The sequence below is a fragment of the Pistacia vera genome, unplaced genomic scaffold, assembly GCF_008641045.1.
Source record: "Pistacia vera cultivar Batoury unplaced genomic scaffold, PisVer_v2 Contig338, whole genome shotgun sequence".
Taxonomy (NCBI): Eukaryota; Viridiplantae; Streptophyta; class Magnoliopsida; order Sapindales; family Anacardiaceae; genus Pistacia; species Pistacia vera.
In genome coordinates this window covers 382,701-404,776 of record NW_022196155.1, presented here as the reverse complement: position 1 = coordinate 404,776, position 22,076 = coordinate 382,701, and the positions used below count along the sequence as shown (strand labels likewise).

Here is a 22,076-nt window from a genome sequence, read left to right as displayed (position 1 = left end):
ATGTCGTTCTCCCAAATAAATATATCTGAATGAGTTGGATTCTATCCTATGCATCTATAATTAACAAGAAATTGATCACTATAAATGCAGGCGAGGATGCAGGTTCCATTTCCAGTAAATGCGCTTACTGTATTGATTACGTGGAAAGTGCTTATACCAATGGGCTTTGGCCGACAGAAAAGTTGACCTTAACCAATGGGGCCAATACATTAGTCATCGACGGATATAATTTCGGATGTGGATTTAACAATTCTGCAGCCGCAGGTGACGATCAAGGACTTGAAGGTGGGACTTGACCGAAGTACACTCTTCTTTATATCACAAATGCCAGCTTCATTCAACAAGCACTTCTCCTATTGTCTATCTTTATTCAACAAGCACTTCTCCTATTGTCTATCTTCATCTGGAAGCTCGCCTGGATACATAACCTTTGGTAAAACTGCTGAGGATATTAAAGATTTTCCTCTTGTCCTTGGGAATGTTCAGCAACGTGGAATAGACGTGCATTACGATGTTGCTAATGGGAAGCCTGGGTTTGCTCCTGGTAGTTGCAGCTAATAACAAGGAAATATTTATCTTCCAATTTAGCTCTTGAAATTAACAGCCAGCTGAATTTTGTTTAATTTATGTTTGAAAATGTATTCCTGATTTAAATGTTACCTTCAGTAACAAATTTTTCCCGACATAGTCTCCTCTAATGACTAATTAAATTAATGCCCACATCATCATTTAGTTATTGTAAACTTGGAACCCTTATCATTATAGTTGAAATGGGAGAGAAAATGTTACCTTCAGTAACAAACTTTTTCGGATTGAGTTTAAAGTGAGAAGAAACAAAACTGTGTAGTTACAAAGTAAACTGTGTTATAACATTAATTATCAATTTAGAGAAATTAAAGGAAAATGTAAATGGATGAACGCCTAATTGACAGTCCGGCCTTTGGGCCTTGAACTTAGTAGTTTCTCTAACCATGAGACATGTAAATAGTAGGAATCAACGAAAAGTAAATTCTGTATGTTTATGTAAACTTTAGCCGGAGTAATGCTAAGTCCATAATTTTGTCTTACAATCCTGACGTAACAGCTCATTATTGGATAGCTCACAAATGGACAAAAAAAACCCATATAGGCAAGCGGAACCCATTTCATGAGCTGACCAATAACGAGTTATCACGTCGGAGGTTGTAAGATTGGATTGTAAACCTAACATTATTTTAGCCTAAATCATCTTCAGCGTTTATGCTTGTGGAGTTTCTGTTACTGGTGCTTATCATACCTCTTATTTGTCGTTCCAACTTCAAAGAAGTGGAAAGGCCACATTCTTACCGAATTGCTCATATTCTAAGATTTCAACTTTCAATTATGATTCACCTACCACGAAACGAAATGGTTTGATTATTCTGCAAAAGTGGGAATGCATGCCACGGATGCTACTCTCTCATTCCTTCAGATTATGAACACTTTGCGATTCTCCTTTCTTTTCCTTTTTATTGTTGGGACCAATTTTGGTTTCTCTAGCCAGTTGAAAATGGGACCAATTTTGTGTTGAATTAAGTGATACTTTGTCCCTTTGATCTTATAGGGGCTTTTGTTTAATTTTATTAATCACTGATATATAACTAGTGATCTATTAGTAAGTCTGAAACGTCAATTAAGCTTTTGGCAGTAGAGGCTCTTACCATGTGTTGGCTCATTTTCATGTCTCTTTGGGGTCTAAACTCAAAGAAGTAGTGGAAAGGTCACATTCTTACTTTTATGGTCATATTCAAAGGTTTCCAATTATAACTCATTATACCACTAAATATGTTGGCGTGAGTAGTGGTTTCATTATTCTGAAAGATTGGGGAATCCATTCTCACACGTCGTTTTTTATCATCACTTTTAATTCTCCACACTTTTCCATTCTCTTTGTTGGGACCCATTTCGGTCACTCTAGCTAGTTGATAATGTGTATGAACCAAACACAGTGGATAGTATCTGGCCCCTCCCACCATGAAATGAAACTTCTGATTGTGCTCAACTAATGTTTACTCAAATAATGCAAGGTGTGTTTAGGTTTTAGTGGGACTAGCGATGAAAATTTAAATGTACATATTTTGTTGGGGAATATTCAGCAAAGTGTAATAGACAATGTTGCTAATGGGAAATATAGATTCTCAAATTTTCTTAATTCACAAAAATGTGGATGAGGGAGAAATATAGATAAATTCAGAAAAGAATGGCCAATATGAAAGCCTAAAAACTTGGCAGGACATATCACTTGTTTCTCGTCTGATTCTACAGGGGTAGCATTCCACTTAATTGTTGATAATGACAATACTCTGTTTTTTATAGCTGGAATTTAGCTTGAGATATGATCAATGTTTTAACGGGGAATTGCTTCACCATATGTTGCAGATATCACTCTGGATGCTTCCTTGCAGAAGTTGAGGTGTCACTTCATAGCATATGTTGCAAATATCTCTCTCATGTGGTTCAAAACTTTTCAACCCAATAAAGATGAAGCTTTAAAGAACAAAAGGCAGAAATACTGGACTCTGTTAACTCGGGGCCCTCCACCAGAAACTAAAGTTGTTATGCTTGGGAAATCAAGGGCTGACGTAGGAAATCACGTGATGGGGTGTGACCTGCTCCTGTCAGAACGGTAAGCACACGTCAGGCCTGCAAGATGCCGTGGAGCTCCCACGTGTCCATTCCCTGCTCCAAATCGCGTAAAATCAGCTTGGAAGGTGGGCAATGTGACGTAAAGCCAGATTTAGCCCTAACATTCACACCAACCCACGGATTTAATGATGATTACCTGCACTCATCTCACTATAAAAAGGAAAGACCCCTTCATTGAGGGGATTGGGCCTTTTTACACTCTGAATTAGCTTTCTCTCTCCCTTGTATCTCTGTATTTACTTTTCCTAATCATTTGTAAGTCAGTCCGCTGTTGCGACCTGACCCACAATACTAATACAACAATCAGTGGACGTAGGACTTGCTACCTTAATATCCGAACCACTTTAAAAAGCTCTCATTATTGCATTTACACTACACGTTATCCATAATCACGTGTGTCTCTTGGCCAACCAACATTACGCACGTGTCGATTAGTTGGTGTTAAAATCACACATCAACAAAAGTAATTTTCGATTTTTCCAGTACTCTTTTATTTGATCAAGATTTGAACTAATTATAGATTGGTTCCACACTGATATGAATTATGAAGTGATTGAGAAATATTGGATCAATTAGTTTGAGTTATAATTTATCACTGAAAACAAAAGTGGAAATGCAACACAAGAGGCTCTCTCTTTATTGTTCAAAACAAAAGTGCAATCCAATCTAAGGATGGATTTGATTGGATAATAGTTTGGGTTATGGATTATCCAATTCATAAATTTTAATATGGATGTTTAATCTATTTTTTGTATTTTTAATCAATTTTTCATATTAATTTTTTATTTTAAGCCTAAGTAATTGCTCAAAATACAAATTTTCCTTGGTACTAATTTGTATATTAAATAAGTATTAAATAAATATTTAAAAATGTACTTTCAATTGAATAGTAATATTAAAATCAATACATTTTTCATTGTTTAAGATAAGATACTAAGGTAGAATAGAGTTTGAAAAGTTAAACAAACAATGTAAATCATTACTTTAAAATGGCTCTACTTATCTTGTTGTCTATGGAGCTAACGGAGAAAACAAACTGTCCGCACATTCGAAAATCAAGTACAAAGAGACTAGCTTGCACTTAATGCGATTAGATTTTACGGTCTCTTCCAGAGCTTCGGCCAGCTGCTTATATAAAGCAACCCAAGAAAACAGAGTTTGCACGTTCTAGCTAGTAAGCGACTAGAGGTTAAGCTTCTTCCCATGTCCACTTATATCTCCATGTTTCTCAGGTTTCTCCTCCAAGCTTTCTTTCCTTTTTTATGTCTTCTCTGTTCTGTAAAGAACAGTTATGCTAAACAAGCTGAAGCCCAATGCTCTGATTGTCACATTGTTGAAGTCAGTTCTCTATTGCCTCCAACTGTTTGCAACTTGACTTCCACCATAGGTTTTATACATTAATTAATACACAGTTTTGAATTTTCATAATTAATTAAAAAAGGCTATTATTTTGTTGTAATTATTATTGAGAGTCTGACAGAATATTATGTCTTGCTGTTTCAGTTCCAAACAAAGCATCTCTAGAGGTTGTCAGCAAATATGGTCCATGCTCTACCATAAATGAGGGCAAAGTAAAATCTCCAAATTACACGGAAATTCTGCACAAAGACCGAGCCCGAGCCAAATACATTCAATCCAGAATCTTCAAGCCCAAACATTTTGGTAGTGATGATGATGACCATTTAAAGCGAACAAAGGCCTTAACAGCCGGTGCCGTGCCTTTTCTATCAAATGGGGAGTTCTATATTACTGTATCCTTGGGAACGCCAAGACAAGTTGTTACTCTCCTTTTGGACACTGGTAGCGCCATCACTTGGACGCAGTGCAAGCCATGCCTTAAATGTTTTAAACAAAAAACCCCGTTATTTGATCCAACCAAATCCTCGACTTATTCTTCCGTTCCATGCCGGTCGAAAGCCTGTTTACCAGGTACAAATACCTATAAATAATTTATTTTATTTTATTTTAAATGTATCTCCGTCATGAATTTAAAGATAGATGATCGCGTGCACCGATTCCTTTTGGAACATAAACCGTATTCTTGTAACAAGAAATTTGTTGATTACTGTACATGCAGATTTCGAACCAACTTGCGGTTCCAATACATGCTTCTACGGTGCCTTATACGGTAGCGGTAGTTCCAATGGCCATGTAGCAACTGAAAAGTTAACCATAATGAATGGCTCTGGTAAATTTGTCAAATACCCTTACATTTTCGGATGTGGCACTAATAATTCCGCCGATATTGATGGAGTAACTGGGTTAATGGGTCTCGGTCGAACTCCATCATCCTTTATATCACAAACTTACCAAAAATACTTTTCTTACTGCTTTCCGTCATCTTATGGTTCCACTGGATACATAACCTTTGGCAAATCTGATGACGATATCAGAAACAAATTCATCAAATTCACTCCAATAACCACTTCTCCCAAACAGTCGTTGTTTTACGATATTATGGTAATTGGAATGACCATCGCTGGAAAAAGGCTACCTGTGGCCAGTTCAGTGTATACTAAATTAGAAACGATTACTGATTCTGGAACAACCATCACGGCTCTGCCACCATCCCTGTATGTGGCCCTGAGATCAGCTTTCCGCAAGCAAATGTCAAAATATAAGATGATAAAACCAGTGAGCGAACTTGATACTTGTTATGATTTTCGCAGTTATGATAAAGTTGTAATACCAAAGATTTCTTTCTTCTTCAAAGGTGGGGTTGAATTGGAGCTGGATGTGAAGGGAATTATGGTGGTATATAAAAAGGATTTAAGCCAAGTGTGTTTAGCTTTTCAGAAAGCAGACCCTGATAACCCTATTTTTATTTTGGGTAATAGTCAACTAAGGGGAAAAGAGGTGCACCATGATATTGTTGGACAGAGGGTTGGGTTTGGTCCCGGTGGTTGCAGCTAAGCTCAGCTAAAGAGGAATGAATCTTCCAACTTAGCACTTGAAAATTAAGAAGCTGAAATTCTCTTGCTTAAATTTTATGTTTTGAATAATGTATTCCTAGTTATATGCTTGTACTTTCAAGAAACATTGAATAAAGTTTGTTATGCGCGAAGTAGTATACATCTTGCATGTTAAGTCACCATTTTGTTATCATTAATTGTTAGAAGAAGCATATAAGTTTGCCTCTTGTCTTGTAAAAGCAGTGAAAAAGTGAGACAAATTTAGAGAGAAAAGTTTCAACCAACAAAGTGAATTCAAATTCTGCAACATCCAATTCTATTGTTGCTGTGTTTATCCTCTGTTTCTGCAGCAACTTTCCTTGTGCATTTTGTGTGTAAGAAAGCTGAAATTTAAGCTGACAAATTATATAAGCAGCACTTGGCACTTGGGAGGATCCGAAAGAAATGAAACTTCACGCCTTGTTTATATATGGGGTTTGCTTTAGTACTGTGTCTTCCACGTAGCAAAAGTGATCGGGCTTTGCTGTTAGGCAGAAAATGTCTATAGTCATTGTTTTGTTAATTCTGATTCTGGTTGGGAATAAAGTCTCTCTGGTATCTATAATAACAAACAACAGCTGAATGGCCATATTTGTTACATGGAAAGTCGGCTTAGCAACATTCTTCCTCCTCCAGAATTTCTTCCACCTCTACCACGGCTACCTCTGTAATTACCACCTCTATTGTTTCCATTATTCTGAAACCTATTATGAGAATTATTGGCTCCGTTTGGTTCACTTTTTTACACTTTTTAGAAAAGTTATGTGAAAAAAGTTAAAAAAAGTTGAATTGGACGGGTATTACGATGTAGGATTTAGAAATTAATAAAAATACCCCTTATATTTATTTATTTACTAAACACCCCTATAATAAAATATTAAAAGTTAACAAAAACACCCCCAACCCACCCAAAAAATATGGACAGCTGGCCACCACCGCCGGAGGGTGGCCGGAGTGGCTGTATCGGTGCATGACCGGCTGGATCTTGCCGGTCGTACGCCGATATGGCCATTTCCGGTCAGATACAGTCGTACACCGATATGGCCTTTTCCGGCCAGATCCACGGTGGATCTGGCCGGAAAAGGCCAGATCTACGGCTAGATTTGGCCATTGACGGCCAGATCTAGCCGTATTTGCTCGTCAACGACGACCAACATATGGTCGTTGTTGATGGTCAACGACGACCATATGTTAACAACGACCATATGTTGGCCGTCGTTGACGACTGGCTACGGCCAAAGATCTGAGTGTCAATGGCCAGATCTTTGGCCTTAGATCTGGCCTTTTCCTGTCAGATCCACGGTAGATCTGGCTAGAAAAGGCTTGATCGGCGCACTACCGGCTAGATTCAGTCGGTAGTGCGCCGTTATACCAGATTTCGGCCATCTTCCGGCAGTGGTGGCCGGAATCTGGTAAACGTGGGTTGTTGGGGTGTTTTTACAATTTCTAAGAAAAATATATCGGGGTATTTAATTAAATTAATAAATTTAAGGGGTTTAAAAAAAGTTGAATAATATTTTGAGTTTTTGTTATTTTACTGTTTAACTTTATTGGGAATACTATCAAAAGGGAACCAAACGGAGCTAGTATTGTTTTGATTTCCATTGTTCCCAGCATTACCACTATTTCTAGATTGTACATAGTTTGCAGCTAAATTCTGATTCAAATCAAAACTCATTGTGGTATTCAACCTTTCAGTTTTGCTATCATGTGCAAGCAAAAGTGAAAACATATCTTGCAAATCAAAATCATCCCTCTTTGATGTATCAACTGTGACAACCGAATCATATTCTACACCTACTCCATTTAATATGTGCATAATGAGATCATGATTGGAAACAAGATATCCAACAATATTTAGATCATCTGGTACACTTGTAGTTTTATGAACTCATCTATCATTTCTAAGTACTCTGTAGATGTAATCAAAGCTTCATTATTTTGATTGGGAAGCTTGCAATTTCTCAAGAGAACTCTAAACTTCATACGATTTCTCATATTTTGACATATTACTTACCATCCTAACAAAGTTTGATCCAATTTGTTCTATAAAAGGAAATCTAGATTTTCAACAATTCAATTGCGTAATAATTTCTTTTGGTTTAGGTCAAGAGCCATCGATAAAGCCAACCAAATCATTAGCTCTTATAGGTGGAAGAACTTGAGTTTTCCAAACCCTAAAATTCGATATTTCCAATTGATTGGAGTCACAAAACTTTATAGAGTTGTTATGAAGTTTTTGGTGATGTTGGCTGTTGAGAAGAACTTATTGGAGTTAGTTTGATGATTTATCATTTTGTCCATAGCTCTAGCAACAAGACTAAAAGTGAGAATTTAGCCGAGAAAGTGATAGAAAATGTTGTGTGTGATTTTTCTCTCAAGCTCAGAGAATTGCAAGGTTGTAGCTTGACCCAAGACCAGCCTGACTCTACCGATTGTCTGACCCAACATAAGCTCATCGAGTTATAGCTTGACCTAGCACAAGCTAGTTGTGATCAATCCTTATAGTTGTTTAACCAATTCACAAATAACTTCAAATCCCGGATATCTCAGAAATGATCAGATCGACATCAATCTTTGCACAATCACAACGCTCAATCGCGAGAATATCGGAGTTGCATTTCAAACTTAATTGTAATCCCTTTATTTTTGCTATTTCCTTTATACAAAATCTATATATAAACCCCCTCCAATGATGAGGAAGGGGTTAGCAAATTATTCTAGGATTATCATTGTAAGCTCTCATAGCAAATACAAAAAAAGTGGACGTAGGCTCAGGAGTTCAACTCGCTGAACCACTTTAAAAATCTCTTTGTCATTTACTTTACTGGATTTATTTTTCATTCATTGCTGGTTACCCTTAATCACACACACATTAGTTCCGATCCCGTCAAGATCGATTGGATCACTTTAGTTGGTGTTTTCTTGCATCAACAGAAAACAGAGAGAAAGTTCTTCTATGTAACTCTATAATTTTTTATTAATGAAAAACTTGTGGATACATTTCTTTATATACAATAAGAAGCTGTTGCATGACAGCCTATCAACATGACATGGATAACTGACTTTGACTCATATAGTGCCATGTCATCAAGCTCACTTAGAAAGCTAAGCTAAAACTTGCTTACTCTAACAATGTCAAACCCATCTCCATTGCCTCCAAGAACTTCTTCTTTGATCTCATCATTGACGATGACCACCATGGTCAGGCCTTGCAGCAGTCACGATAGCCATGGTTGCAACTTACTATTTTTTTCTTTTTTACATACTCTGTTGAAGAAGATGTGATGGAAAAAGACACACATGCCATGTCATCAAGCTTACTTAGTAGGCTAAGCTAAAACTTGCTTACTTTAACAATGTCGAACCCATCTCCATTGCCTCCAAGAACTTCTTCTTTGATCTCATCATTGACGATGACCACCATGGTCAGGCCTTGCAGTAGTCACGACAGCCATGGTTGCAACTTACTATTTTTTTCTTTTTTACATACTCTGTTGAAGAAGATGTGATGGAAAAAGACATACATGCCATTTGATCGTTATTCTTAACATTTGAAATGAAAAATCGGGTAAAACGTTGATGGTTTTTGAAACTAAGGGTATCAACTTGTATTTTTGCTAAACCTAGAGTGGAAAAATGTCATTCGACCAAAGATCAAGTGGGTTGTGCATGCATTAGCAGTACTCCTCTGGGGTTAATTACGAACATTAATGGTATTAAAAAAAGATATGATACTAAACATAGGGGACTTGTCCAACCCCTCTTCAGAAACTAAACATGATTTTGGATTTTCTGTGTCTTTGTCTTTCCATGAGCATATCTTCTGATATAAATTTGCAATGGCCAGCAATTCGATCAAGTTCTCCACACCATCAATATTGTGTACTCATTTCAAAGTATGATGATAAAACATGTATGAAACGAATCGTAATGCATTAGACTTTCATCGGTCCTAGTCCCCTCAGCTTGTACCTTGACATCATTCACTATTTTCTTACCAACTTTTTTGTGTAGTGCTAGCTAGAGGATTTTTTTATGAACACAATCTTAACCATTCAAGCTTAACTAATGCAAGTACATTACATTAATATGAGCCTTGATCACCGGCTGCATTCACCTAAAACTATCACATAAACATTTTAAAAAACAACAGTTTCACCAACTGCTTTCAGGACAACAGTTTTTCAAACTTGGCGCCAAAAAGTTACATATTCACCCAACTAACTTTTCTTCATTTTCCAGCAAAATATCACTAACTTTAACACTTCTTCTAAATGGTTCAAACTTAAAGGACAATTCACATTCATTCTCTTTCTTTTGGTGGAGCTCGTGGACCAATCTCGGATACTCATATCTATATGGAAATGTGTATGAAACAAAATGCAGTGGATTGAAACTTTAAGTCCACTAATAGATAAATTATCTTGATCGGGTTGCTCTCATCCTTTTTAGTAGAATTCTATTAATAAGGTAAGAAAATCCAAGAGAAAAGAAAATTTCATTATCCTTCAATTGTTATAAGAAGACAATATAAAGAGGTAAGGATTGAGTATGAAAGACAAGTGTGAACTACTGAATGAAAAAGAGAGGGCTTGAGAAAGAAAGAGAATTTTTATCATAATACCATGTGTGTGACTGTGAGTGGAATTGAAGAAAGTGTAGAAAGGTGACTGAGTTCAATCGAGTCTGCAGTACGTGGCCGACTATTTCATCAATTTCTCACGTATACCAGCACTACTGTTCACGCCTGGGGACAATAGCGACTCTAGCCCAAATAGATTCACGCCTAGTGCTTATAGTTACATGGGGTTTGCTTCAAAATGTGTTGCACCTCACTCTCTTGATGCTTGAAGGTCCTAACCTTTGAGGAGTTTGAACGCCATATTCTAAGGTTTCAATCATGCAGATATTTTGATGAACAAATTACAATTGGAAACGCAACACACTCATAAATTCGGAATTTTATATTTCTTCCTTGCTGGGACCGGACCAATTTAATTCAATTACTGATCTAGTATGAAAATGTGTATCAAATGCAGTTAACGCCTTGCTTGCTCTATTAATTAACCTCAGGACGCGGAGTTTTACAGGATTGTAGTAACCGGAATCAGTGTTGGTGGGAAAAACTTATCGGTTAAAAGTTGGGATTGAATGAGGTCGGGTGCGATAATGGACTCAGGAACAACATTTACAACACGGCCATTACTCTGGTTAAAGCATAGATGTGGAAATATAACAATTCAACCCCATTTAGCGATGATGATGAACATATTTGTTATGATTTAAGCAAAGTTGACAGTGTTATAATACCAAAGCTTTCAATCTACTTCAAAAGGGGGTTTGATATGGCTCTTAATACTAGTCATTAATTTCATGGTTGATCCCTCAGCCTTGCAGGCTAACCATCACGAAGTAGAAGGGCCATATCCTAAGGTTTCGATCATGGCTATCACTCTTTGTGCTGCAATAATTTCGTACCCACTAAAGATATTTCGTTTTTTTTTTTTTTTTTTTTTCCCTCCTCTTCTCTCATAGTTATTACCTAGTTAGTAAATACGGTACGGCAAAAAAAGGGTACGGGAATTTTACGGGTATGATACGGCAAATGGTAAAAATACGTTTGTAAAAATTCGGTCATAAATTCGGAACGGAAAAAATACCATTCATATATACTGGTTTAATACGACACACTGTCAATAATACGTTTTGAAAAATACGGCAATAGCAATCTTGGTTTTAGCACTTTTCAAAACATCCCGATTTAATAATCCATTGTGGTCGACCCTACAATTTATTTTCCTTTTTCTTTAAATGATTTTGAACAATAACTAAGACTAGTATTTTTATCCGTAATTTTATACTAGGCATACAAATTTGGATTCCAATTAGTATATGTTTTTTTTCTGAATTTTATGTTCTGAATTTAATGGACAGTGCATTCAAAGGTCAATAATAATAGTTATGAAATCTAAAAACATGACAGAGTGCACATGGGTTTACAATTTGCAGTTGGCGTTGGTTGCAACTGATGGTTGTTTGTTTTTTCTTCTTCTTTAGTATCTGCCAATTCCAACCCAAGCCCGACAATATTATTTATAATTCATGCTTTTCTTTTGCAGTTTTGCCTTTACCTTTTGCTTTCATAATGATCTTTAGTCTTTTCATTTTGACCCATACAACACAGACAACATAACTAAATGAATATTATGTTAAAACAATACCAAATATAACTCTCACAAGCATTTAATCAAACATGTTCAAACAAATCCCTATCCACGAACAACCGAACAAATCCATCAATCCACCAGCCCCTATTACTACTACTCACACACCAGCACAAACACAAACAAATCACCAACATACAAGATTCAAAGAGAGTTAAAAAGAGAAGAGAAGAAGTGTGTAGCTTGAGGCTTGAAGAGTTGAAGTCTTAGACTTAAAGCTTGGAGAAGAGAGTTAAAAAGAGAAGAGAGGAAGAGATCAAGACTCAAAGAGTCAAGAGATGAAGAAAAAAGAGTTGAATTGTTGAAGATTTGAAGAAGAGATGAAGACTATGGAAGAGAGAACCGAGGAAGAGGAGAAGGAGATTTTCTTTAATTTTAGTCAAACCCCACCAAAACGACGTCGTTTTGCCTTATCATTTAATTATTTTTTTGTCTGCAAAAATTCAGCAAAAATTCGCATATAATTCGCGAATTATACGGATAAGGTATATAATTCGTGAATTATACGACAGCCCTAATAAAATACGTGAATTCGCGCCGTATAATTCCGTTATAAAACGCGATTCACTAACTAGGGTTATTACCAAAAAAAAAAAAAAAAAAAGGGTTTTGTTTGGACCTTTTCTATCTTTATTAGTACCCATTTAAATAATTATGTTAGGGGAAGGAGAAAAGAAAGAAATGTGGTGGAACACTCAAGTCTATCCTGAAACCAAGGGAATAATTTTGTCTCTCATCGATTATTAATTTATTGGATTATTGAATTACTATGTATACAAACTTCTCGTACAAACTTACTTATACAAATTGATATATTTTAATGTGATTGGATGCTGTTAACTTAGGGATAAGCTTAATAAATTAGACGAAATGATGTGTCAAACATATGAAGTTATCACATTAATTTATAAGAAATAGTTTGTATAATTATATTATACATGTAGCATTAGTCTAATAAAGAATGTTTTGGTTGCAATGATATGAGCTTTGCTTGATCTTCTGTTAACATTTTTTTTTTTTTTTTTTTTTTTTTCTATTGATTGCCACTAAGGTGTGATTTATGCAGAAAACTTGAACGAATTTTAGAGAACAAACTGTTTTGTATTCAATTGACTGATCTTTCGATACAAATGAGGAAGACCTATTGCTCTTTTTATACTAACACTGTTACAGAGTAAAGAGTAAAGTGAGCTGAAACTTTTACTTAAAACGACACCACTTTGGCCTATTATCAAAAGCATCCAAACGCTTAACAACTGTGCACTTTTATCCTCTTATATCAACATCTCCCCTCAAACCAAACCTGGTTCAGGGTCTTCACTACCAGTTTCAGTCATCAGGAAAATTCACAACTCAGTAACTCAATTCTGATTCTTCACTGCCAGATTCACAACTTAGTAACTTAATTCTGAAAAATGTCAGCAGCTCACTCAGTAACTCAATTCAATGTCAGCAGCTCAACTCTGATTCTTCACTGCCAAATTCACAACTTAGTAACTCAATTCTGAAAAATGTCAGCAACTCAACTCTGATTCTTCACTGCCAAATTCACAACTTAGCAACTCAATTCTGAGAAATGTCAGCAGCTCACTCAATAACTCAATTCTGAAAAAAAATGTTAGCAGCTCAACTCTGATTCTTCACTACCAAATTCACAACTCAGTTATGATACTTCACTACCAAACTTAGTCATGAGAAACTCCACCAACATTCATTAACATTTTCAACCATCAAAACTCATCAGCCAACAAAATTAGTAACATTCACTATCAATTTCACCAAAACTTCATCAACATTCACTTCACCAACATTCATTAACATTTTCAATCATCAGAACTTATCAGCCAACAAAATTAGTAACATTCACTATCAATTTCACCAAAACTTCATCAACATTCACTTCACCAACATTCATTAACATTTTCAATCATTTCATGAACATTTTCGTAACATTCACTATCAATTTCACCAAAAACTTCATCAACATTCACTTCACCAACATTCATTGTCAGTTTCAATCATCAAAACTCATCAGCCATCAGTTTCAGTAAAAAAAATCAGTTTCACAAAAAAAATCATAATCAGTTTCACCAAACCTGGTTAGAAAACTGCATTACTAGTTGCACTAAACCTGGTTAGAGATCATTACCAGTTTCAAACTCAATATTGGAAACACCAGTTACTGTAGAAAGTTACTGAAAAATCAGCAACAAGAACTCAAACTTGCATCATCAAGAACTGTCATTTTTTGTCTGAGCTCACTAAATTGAGCAACTAAGAGAGGTTTTTTCAGGAGATCAACAATTTGAAGTTTTGATGGCACATATTGAACCACCAGCTTCTTGGCTAAAACTTGTTCAGGAATGTAGTGTGCATCCAATTCAATATGTTTGGTCCGTGCACTGAAAACTGGATTAGAAGCAAGAGCTCTAGCACTCACATTATCATACCATATCACTGGAGTCGTAGGAAAATTTAGACCTAATTCAGAAAACATATTCTGTAACCAGGCTACCTCAGTGGCAGTTTGGGCGAGTGCTCTGTATTCAGCCTTGGTTGAGGATAATGCTACCACTTTTTGCTTGCGAGAACTCCATTGAATGAGATTTGGACCTAAGAAAACACAACACCCACTTGTAGACCTTCGGTCATCAAGACTACTTCCCCAATCGGCATCAGCATAACACTCAATGTTTAAGGATACTGCTGGCTTAAAATGTAACCCAAACTGAAGAGTACCTTTGACGTATCTAAGGATCCTTTTGCATGCTTGCCACTGCAGATTTGTTGGGGCTTGCAAGTGTTGACTGAGTTTGTTAACAGGGAAGCTGATGTCAGGACGAGTAAGGGTTAAATACTAAAGAGCACCAATAGTGCTTCTGTATAAACTAGGATGTTTAAAGGCTGGACTGTCAAGTGAAGATAACCTGGTACAAATAGCCATTGGAGTGGAGCAAGCATGAGCTTCAAGCATGAGCTTCAAGCATGAGCTTCAAGCATATTAGTCTTCACAAGTAAATCAGTTGCATAGTTTGTTTAAGATGAATTCCAACTGAAGTTCTAGTTGCTTCCAAACCTAAGAAATACTGCAGAGACCCCAATGTTTTCAATGCAAATTCATCATTCAGATCTTTCATCAGTTGACTAATATAAGTAGAATTGGACCCGGTAATAAGAATATCATCAACGTACACCAAAACATAAGTGACAGCAGATTTTTCCTTGAAAATGAACAAGCTAGAATCTAAGATGGAGTTCTGAAATCCCTTAATCTGCAGTGCAGTTTTTAACTTGTCAAACCAGGCCCTGGGAGCTTGCCTCAATCCATACAGAGCTTTCTTCAGTTTGCAAACAAAAGAGGGATGATCAGATGACTCAAAACCAGGTGGTTGTCGCATGTAAACTGTCTTATTTAGAGTGCCATTAAGAAAGGCATTGTTCACATCAATCTGCTGAATATCCCAAGCATTAGAAACTACCAATGTAAGAATGATACAAATGGTGGATGGCTTGATGACATGACTGAATGTTTCAAAGTAATCCAATTCTGGTGTTTGTTGAAATCCTTTGGCCACTAGCTTGGCTTTGTATTTTTGTAGACTGCCATCTGCATTGAATTTAGTCTTGAAAACCCATTTGTTCCCAACAATATTCATATCGGAAGAAGGTGGATCAAGAGACCAAGTGTTATTCTGGACAAGAGCATCAAACTCAACTTGCATGGCTGCTTTCCAAGCTAGACTTGCAAGTGCTTCAATTGAAAATTTAGGTTTAGTTCAATGACATCCTGACTAGTAGTAAGATAAGCTGAATGCAGCAAAATTTCATCTTCATTTGAAACTGGACCAGCTGGATCATATGGATTAGATTGAGTCTGCATAACTGCTGTCAAAGTTGGACTTTCAAGAGTTTCAACGACAGATTTAACTTTGGGAATTATAGCATCCTGACCATTAGTGCATAAGGCTGAATGCAGCAAAAATCTAGATTTGGGAACTGAACCAATATTTGATTTGAGGACAGCAGCGCTAGATTTGGATCTTGGAACCATGGGGTACAAATTTGGAGCAGTTTGTGATGGCATGAGATTAGTAGTGACTTGTGCTGATGATAAATCTACTTCAAGATGGCAGGTAGGTAGAATACAATCTGATCTAATGACAGGTAAGGAGGATACAGATGGTAACAAAGAGGAGTCTAAATGGCTGCTACAAGGTACTGTATGTAGTGGATTTGGAGATGGTAAGGTGATAGTCATGGGTGCAGGTGCTGATGGGAATGTATGTGAGCTGATATGTTGATTTGAGAAGTCTAAAGGGTTGCTACAAGGTGCTGTATGAAGTGGATCTGTAGATGGTGAGGTAATAGTCATGGGTGTAGGTGCTGATGGTAATGCATGTGACTTGATATGTTGGTTTGGGGAGTGTATTTGTGAATTTTTGACTGTATTGGATGAAGTGATATGAGTAGCAACTGTTGAATCATTAATGATAGCCTTGTTTGAAGGCTTTGTTACTGCATGAGGAACAGGAGTAATTGAAGAAGAGTTGAGTAGTATGAAACAGGGTATATGAGACGAGGAAGAGATGTTGGAACTATCCTGTTCATTAAGAGAAATCTGTTTGAAGGAAGAAGTGTCATAAGGATCAAGAAACTGTTTATTTTGGAATGGAAACTCTGTTTCATTAAAGGTGACACTAGGTGTAACAAATTTTTTTCCATCTTCTTTTAAACACTTGTACCCCTTATGAACTAGACTATATCCTATAAATACACACTTGGAAGAATGAAAGCTAAACTTATGACTATTAAAGTGACAAAGGTAAGGAAAACAAGTACACCCAAACACTTTAAGACTCTCATAAACAGGCTGTTTGTGAAACAATTTGAAATAAGGAGTATCATTGTTTAGGACATCAGTAGGCATTCTATTAGTTAAGAACGTAGCAGTCTCAAATGCTAACCACCAATAATGCAGGGGCATATATGCATGTGCAAGTAATGTTAAACCGGTTTCTACAATATGTCTATGTTTGTATTCACTACGACCACTTTGTTGGTAAGTGTAAGCACATGAGTGTCTAAATTGGGTGCCTAAGTCATTTAGATAAGGAATAAGAGTTTTATACTCTCTTCCTTGATCAGATTGAAGGCACTTTAGTTTAGTGTTAAATTGCCTCTCGGCGAGGTGATGAAATTTAAGAAAAACAGACTTAACTTCAGCTTTTGTTTTTAAAGGAAAAACCCATGTAAACCTACTAAAATCATCTAAAAACTGAACATAATACCGAAAACCTTCAACAGACACTGCAGGGGCAGGACCCCAAACATCACTATGAATTAAAGCAAGAGGTTCAAGAGCATGTGACTGGGAGGCAGGAAAGGGGTTCTCATGTAGTTTACCTAACTGACATGCATCACAAAAGAAATTTTTAGATTTTTGAAATTGTGAAACTTGTGAGTGAGAACCTGAAAAATTGGTCATGATTTTTTGAAAAGCAGTAGAGTTGGGATGTCCTAATCTCCTATGCCAAACCATATGAGAAGGAAATTGTTTATTAGCAGTAAGGCAGTAAAGATTGGGTTGAAGTTCAGACTTAACAAGATTCATCTCATGCAGATTACTATGTGAAACATTTGCAAGGCAGTTAATTGCACATTTTCAGGCACACTTAGTTTATTCTGAATAGCATGAGACATTTCAGACTTAGAACATAAAAGTGCATCACTAACAGATTATGCTTTAGGCTTATCCAAAGTAGTTACACATGCAGATTGAAGTTGATCAGAATTGTGCATGTTAGAATCAGATATATCAACAGCAAAATTAAAATCAGCTACTGAAGCAGTTTGTGAATCACAAGAATGATCAATTTTATTGGTACTAAAAATATTGCAAATTTCTTTACATGATGTAGATGAACAATTATTAGTAGCTTGCATTTGAGACTGATTACAATGGAGAGTGGCATTAGCAGATACAGCTAACCTATTTTGAATACTAGGCCTATGGGACCGACTAAACAATGCATCTCCTGAGAATTGGATAGAAGGAGCTGCTTTATTAGATGATGAACAATAGGTAGGTGATACGAGTGAAGCTGTGGAGGTTGAGACAGCAGAAGGAAACAAGGCAGGTGGAATATTCAGCTGGTATAGACCTCTCTTAAGGCCCCATTGCAGTAACATTGCCTTTGTGGATTTGTCCTTAACAACACAACAATTTGCATCAAACTTAACAATAAAATTGTTGTCTTTGGTAAACCTAAAGATGCTAAGCAAATTTTTTGTAATGTTTGGCACACAAAGTATATTCCTAAGATGTAAACATTTGGAATGCAATGAACTAGGTAAGACAGAATGACCTGTATGAGAGATAGAAAGGTGCTCACCACTGCCTACTTGAAGTTGAGCATCACCCGCATAAGTCTTGCTGATTTGTAGCTGTCCAAGATCAGAGGTCACATGATCGGTTGCTCCAAAGTCCATATACCATGTTGGACCAGTGGAAGAGAAGGCTGTAGCACTATCAAACACATGAAATGGTTGATAATAATGATTCCCAGATTGTCCACAATTTGCACCATTATCAGTATGAATTCCAGCCCCTGGTCCAGTAGAAACAAAATAGGCTTGACTATAACCAGAGTTCTGCTGACTAGGTACTCCGAAACAGCCAACACTTGAAGTAGGAGCAAATGTATTGCTTGACTGTCCAATGGTGGAAGAAGGATTGAAATGTGCTGAACCACTGTTTGGGACTGGTGGTGAGTGGTCATTACGTAGTTGATTAGCAGTAGAGAAAGTATTGTTCTAAGCATGCTGAGGATAAGTTGAGCTCTGATAGTGCTGAGGCAACACATTTTGGTTGCCTTGATGAGTAAGACCAGAGTGCTATTGTTGAGACACATGAACAGGGTGCTGCTACTGTGAAATACCACTGTAGGCTGCATTAAAATGATGATAACATTGAATAGCAGAGTGTCCAGCCTTATTACAGACTTGACAAATGAGTCTGTTTCTTCCACTACCATGACCTCTGCCTCTTCCATAAACAGAAGGTCCAGTCCAGTCCAGTTTTGGTTCAATCCATTACCAACAAAAGGTATAAAAGTTTGAGGCTGAGAGGATGTGAAGGCTGGTGGAGTGATATAAGTCTGTGAACTACGAGGATTTCCCAAAGACATTAGGGATGGTACAGTGTGCTAAAAGTTTGTAGCTTTGTTGTAACTAGTCTGCTCTTTTGCTCCAGAAATGCCAGGTACAGTAGGATGACTAGCTAAGGCTACATTAACAAATCTATTATAGAGATAAATTGGGTTAAATTTTTCTAATCTCAGCTCATATTTCTGAAGTAAAAATTGTGCCTCTTGAAGTGTAACATTATCAACTTTGGACTCTAATCTGGAAGTGAGGGTCATAACAGCAGCATCATACTCAGGGCCTAACCCATCTATTACGTATTAAAGCAAGTCCTCATCAGATACAACCATTCCACTTGCTGCTAAACTTTCAGAATTCTCTTTGATATTTTTAACGTAATCACTAATACTAAGACTACCTTTTTGAGTTGTTTGAAGCAAATTTTTAAGATGAAGAGCTCGAGCCTTGGAATCTGTTACAAACTTGTTTTCTAAGGCTAACCAAATTTCAGTGGCTAATCTACATTTTGAAACAACACAGAACATACTTTCCGATATTGATGCAAGTAGCCAGCTAACTAAACATTTATCAACTCTTTTCCACAAAACATAAGCTGGATTAAGTTGTTCACTAACCTCAGATTCATCGATTAGAACTGGTGAGGGGCAACGAGCTCTACCTAAGAGGTGATCTTCCAATTCATGAGAGCCAATAGCAGATAACACTTGAAAGCTCCAAAATCAGTAATTATTTCTTGTCAGCTTAGGGTTTATAACTTGCAAGCTCGAATTGAGAGCTGAAGTAGATCTATTTGAAGAATCTTGCAACATTTCTCGATTGTTGTTAAGCGTGTGAGAAGAAGAGGAATCCTTAGCCATTGACGCGAGTCAGAGCTTTGATACCATGTGATTTATGCAGAAAACTTGAATGAATTTTAGAGAACAAACTGTTTTGTATTCAATTGACTGATCTTTCGATACAAATGAGGAAGAGCTACTGCTCTTTTTATACTAACACTGTTACAGAGTAAAGAGTAAAGTGAGCTGAAACTTTTACTCAAAACGACACCACTTTGGCCTATTATCAAAAGCATCCAAACACTAAACAACTTTGCACTTTCACCCTCTTATATCAACATAAGGAAGGTGGGGAACAGTTTGTGGGCATTTGCAGTGGCTAGACATTACTCATGAAGTTCCCGTATTTGTAGCTAATTTCCTTTTATCATGCTCGTAGCCCTTCTATTGAAACCATTAGTTTTTAAGTGGACAAGAGATCTTAATTCTAACATACAATCCTTCAGGTGACAAGACAATATCATCATCACCTTCTCTCTTAATTAATGGATCAAAACTAAATAAACGCACTTGAGGTTGAATGAGATAGAGAAAACAATGAAACCAAAATAACAGTAAAACAAATCACAGATAGTAAACAGAGAGAAAATAACACGCGTAATTTACCTTGGTTCACCCAATATATGCTATATCTAGCTGAGTCAATATTATTGCAATATTTCCTCACCTCTCTTGTTTACAATAAATGAATTGCCCTATGATTACTATCACACCGATAACAAAAGAAAAATATATTTATATACTAGGTTTAAAGTGACAAAACCTAGTTTTACAATGATTCCTAAGTCCAAACCCAATAAGGAATTAATGACTTAAAGAAATCCTACAACGGTTATACATGGAAAATGCCCAAATTGTCAACGAGACACCCAAATGTGTCTGCATAATCCATTAATGCTGAAGTAGTTGACAACTCCAATAGAGGTGACACAATATGAAATGTGTATGAACTCGATGTAGGGTGGACTTAAGGACCTGAAACTTTTGGCTACATTTATACATAGTGATCACTATCAAATGATATGCTGCTATAGATGTAAACTTGGCTTATTTTCATGTGAAATCATCTTTCAATAGAAAAAATAATTAATTAGCTTCAACATATACACTAATCAAATAATATTAAGTTAGCTAATTATGTTAAAGATGTTGTTAATGTGTAAATTCAATCATTTTTTTTTCTTTAGACATTATTCTACGCTCTCTTACTCATCTCAAATCGTGATCGGACTTCTAATTTTTGTGTCAAAAATTTTCATAGGTATAATATATGTCGTTGCCTAATTCTTTGGAGTCTAGGATTCTCGGAAAATCACATTTTATTATATATGTAGCCATGTAGATGTAATTAAGTAGTTTATCATTTTCCTTTTAAAGAAATTCATAAAAGACTCGAGAATAATGATATACATAATGGGTGTATTTATGGGGTGATCAGTGTGTATCTAAAATTAAATATTAATTTACAAAAATTGAAGGGGAAAAAAAAGTTTACTTGAACCTTACTAAATTTCTCTATAATCCTCATTTTCAATTAAAATTGATTTAAATATTTATTCTTTTAATAATTTGTTTATTATAATAATGCCCTTTTCCTTCTCTTTCTCTTCCAATTTTTTTTTTTTATCTCTTTACTTCTTGCTCACTATGTCTAACCTAGATTCTCTCTTCTCTCTTATAATAGAGTTTTACTGAAATCAATGGTTCATCTTAAAAGCAATTTCAAAGAAACAAAAATTTTCTTTACTATTAAGAAAAAAGTTCAATCACCCAATAATTTTCTCATGCAACTTCTTCCCAATTGTCATACGTATATTAGAAAGGTCTTTGGTATTAATGAGTGAGTCATGCATTAAATGTTTGGCATTTACTTCCATAGTTCCATTTTTTTTTTTTTTTTATGTCAATTTTAGTAATTTTGAAATAAATTTATATTATAAAAGAAGATAAATAACATTTAAAAATAAATTAGGTGGGACTTGAATAACAACACTAAAAAAAATAAAAAATCAAAGCTAATTATTTCTCTTTCCATGTGTTGCACGTATGTCCTTGATGTTAGGGGACCTTTGGCTGTATATAGAAAGAAGTGGAAAAGCCATATATGCTTACCCAAAGAGGAAATTAAAGTGGAAGTGCCACTCATGCATGCGCTCTTTCTCTCTCTCTCTCTCTCTCTCTCTCTCTCTCTCTATATTGTTCCAAACTTAAGGAACAGACTTTCGCAGCTTTGC

General features: G+C 36.1%; 1 protein-coding gene across 1 annotated transcript; it reads left to right on the top strand.

The window, feature by feature from the left end:
* The first annotated feature begins 324 nt into the window (after nucleotides 1–324).
* On the top strand, nucleotides 325–5,720 carry LOC116138144 (aspartyl protease family protein At5g10770-like). Its single transcript, XM_031423889.1, has 5 exons — nucleotides 325–544; nucleotides 3,778–3,838; nucleotides 3,954–4,051; nucleotides 4,168–4,593; nucleotides 4,742–5,720. Exons 1-5 carry the CDS (start codon nucleotides 325–327, stop codon nucleotides 5,575–5,577), a joined length of 1,641 nt encoding a protein of 546 aa, XP_031279749.1. The 3' UTR covers nucleotides 5,578–5,720.
* The last annotated feature ends 16,356 nt before the right edge of the window (nucleotides 5,721–22,076 follow it).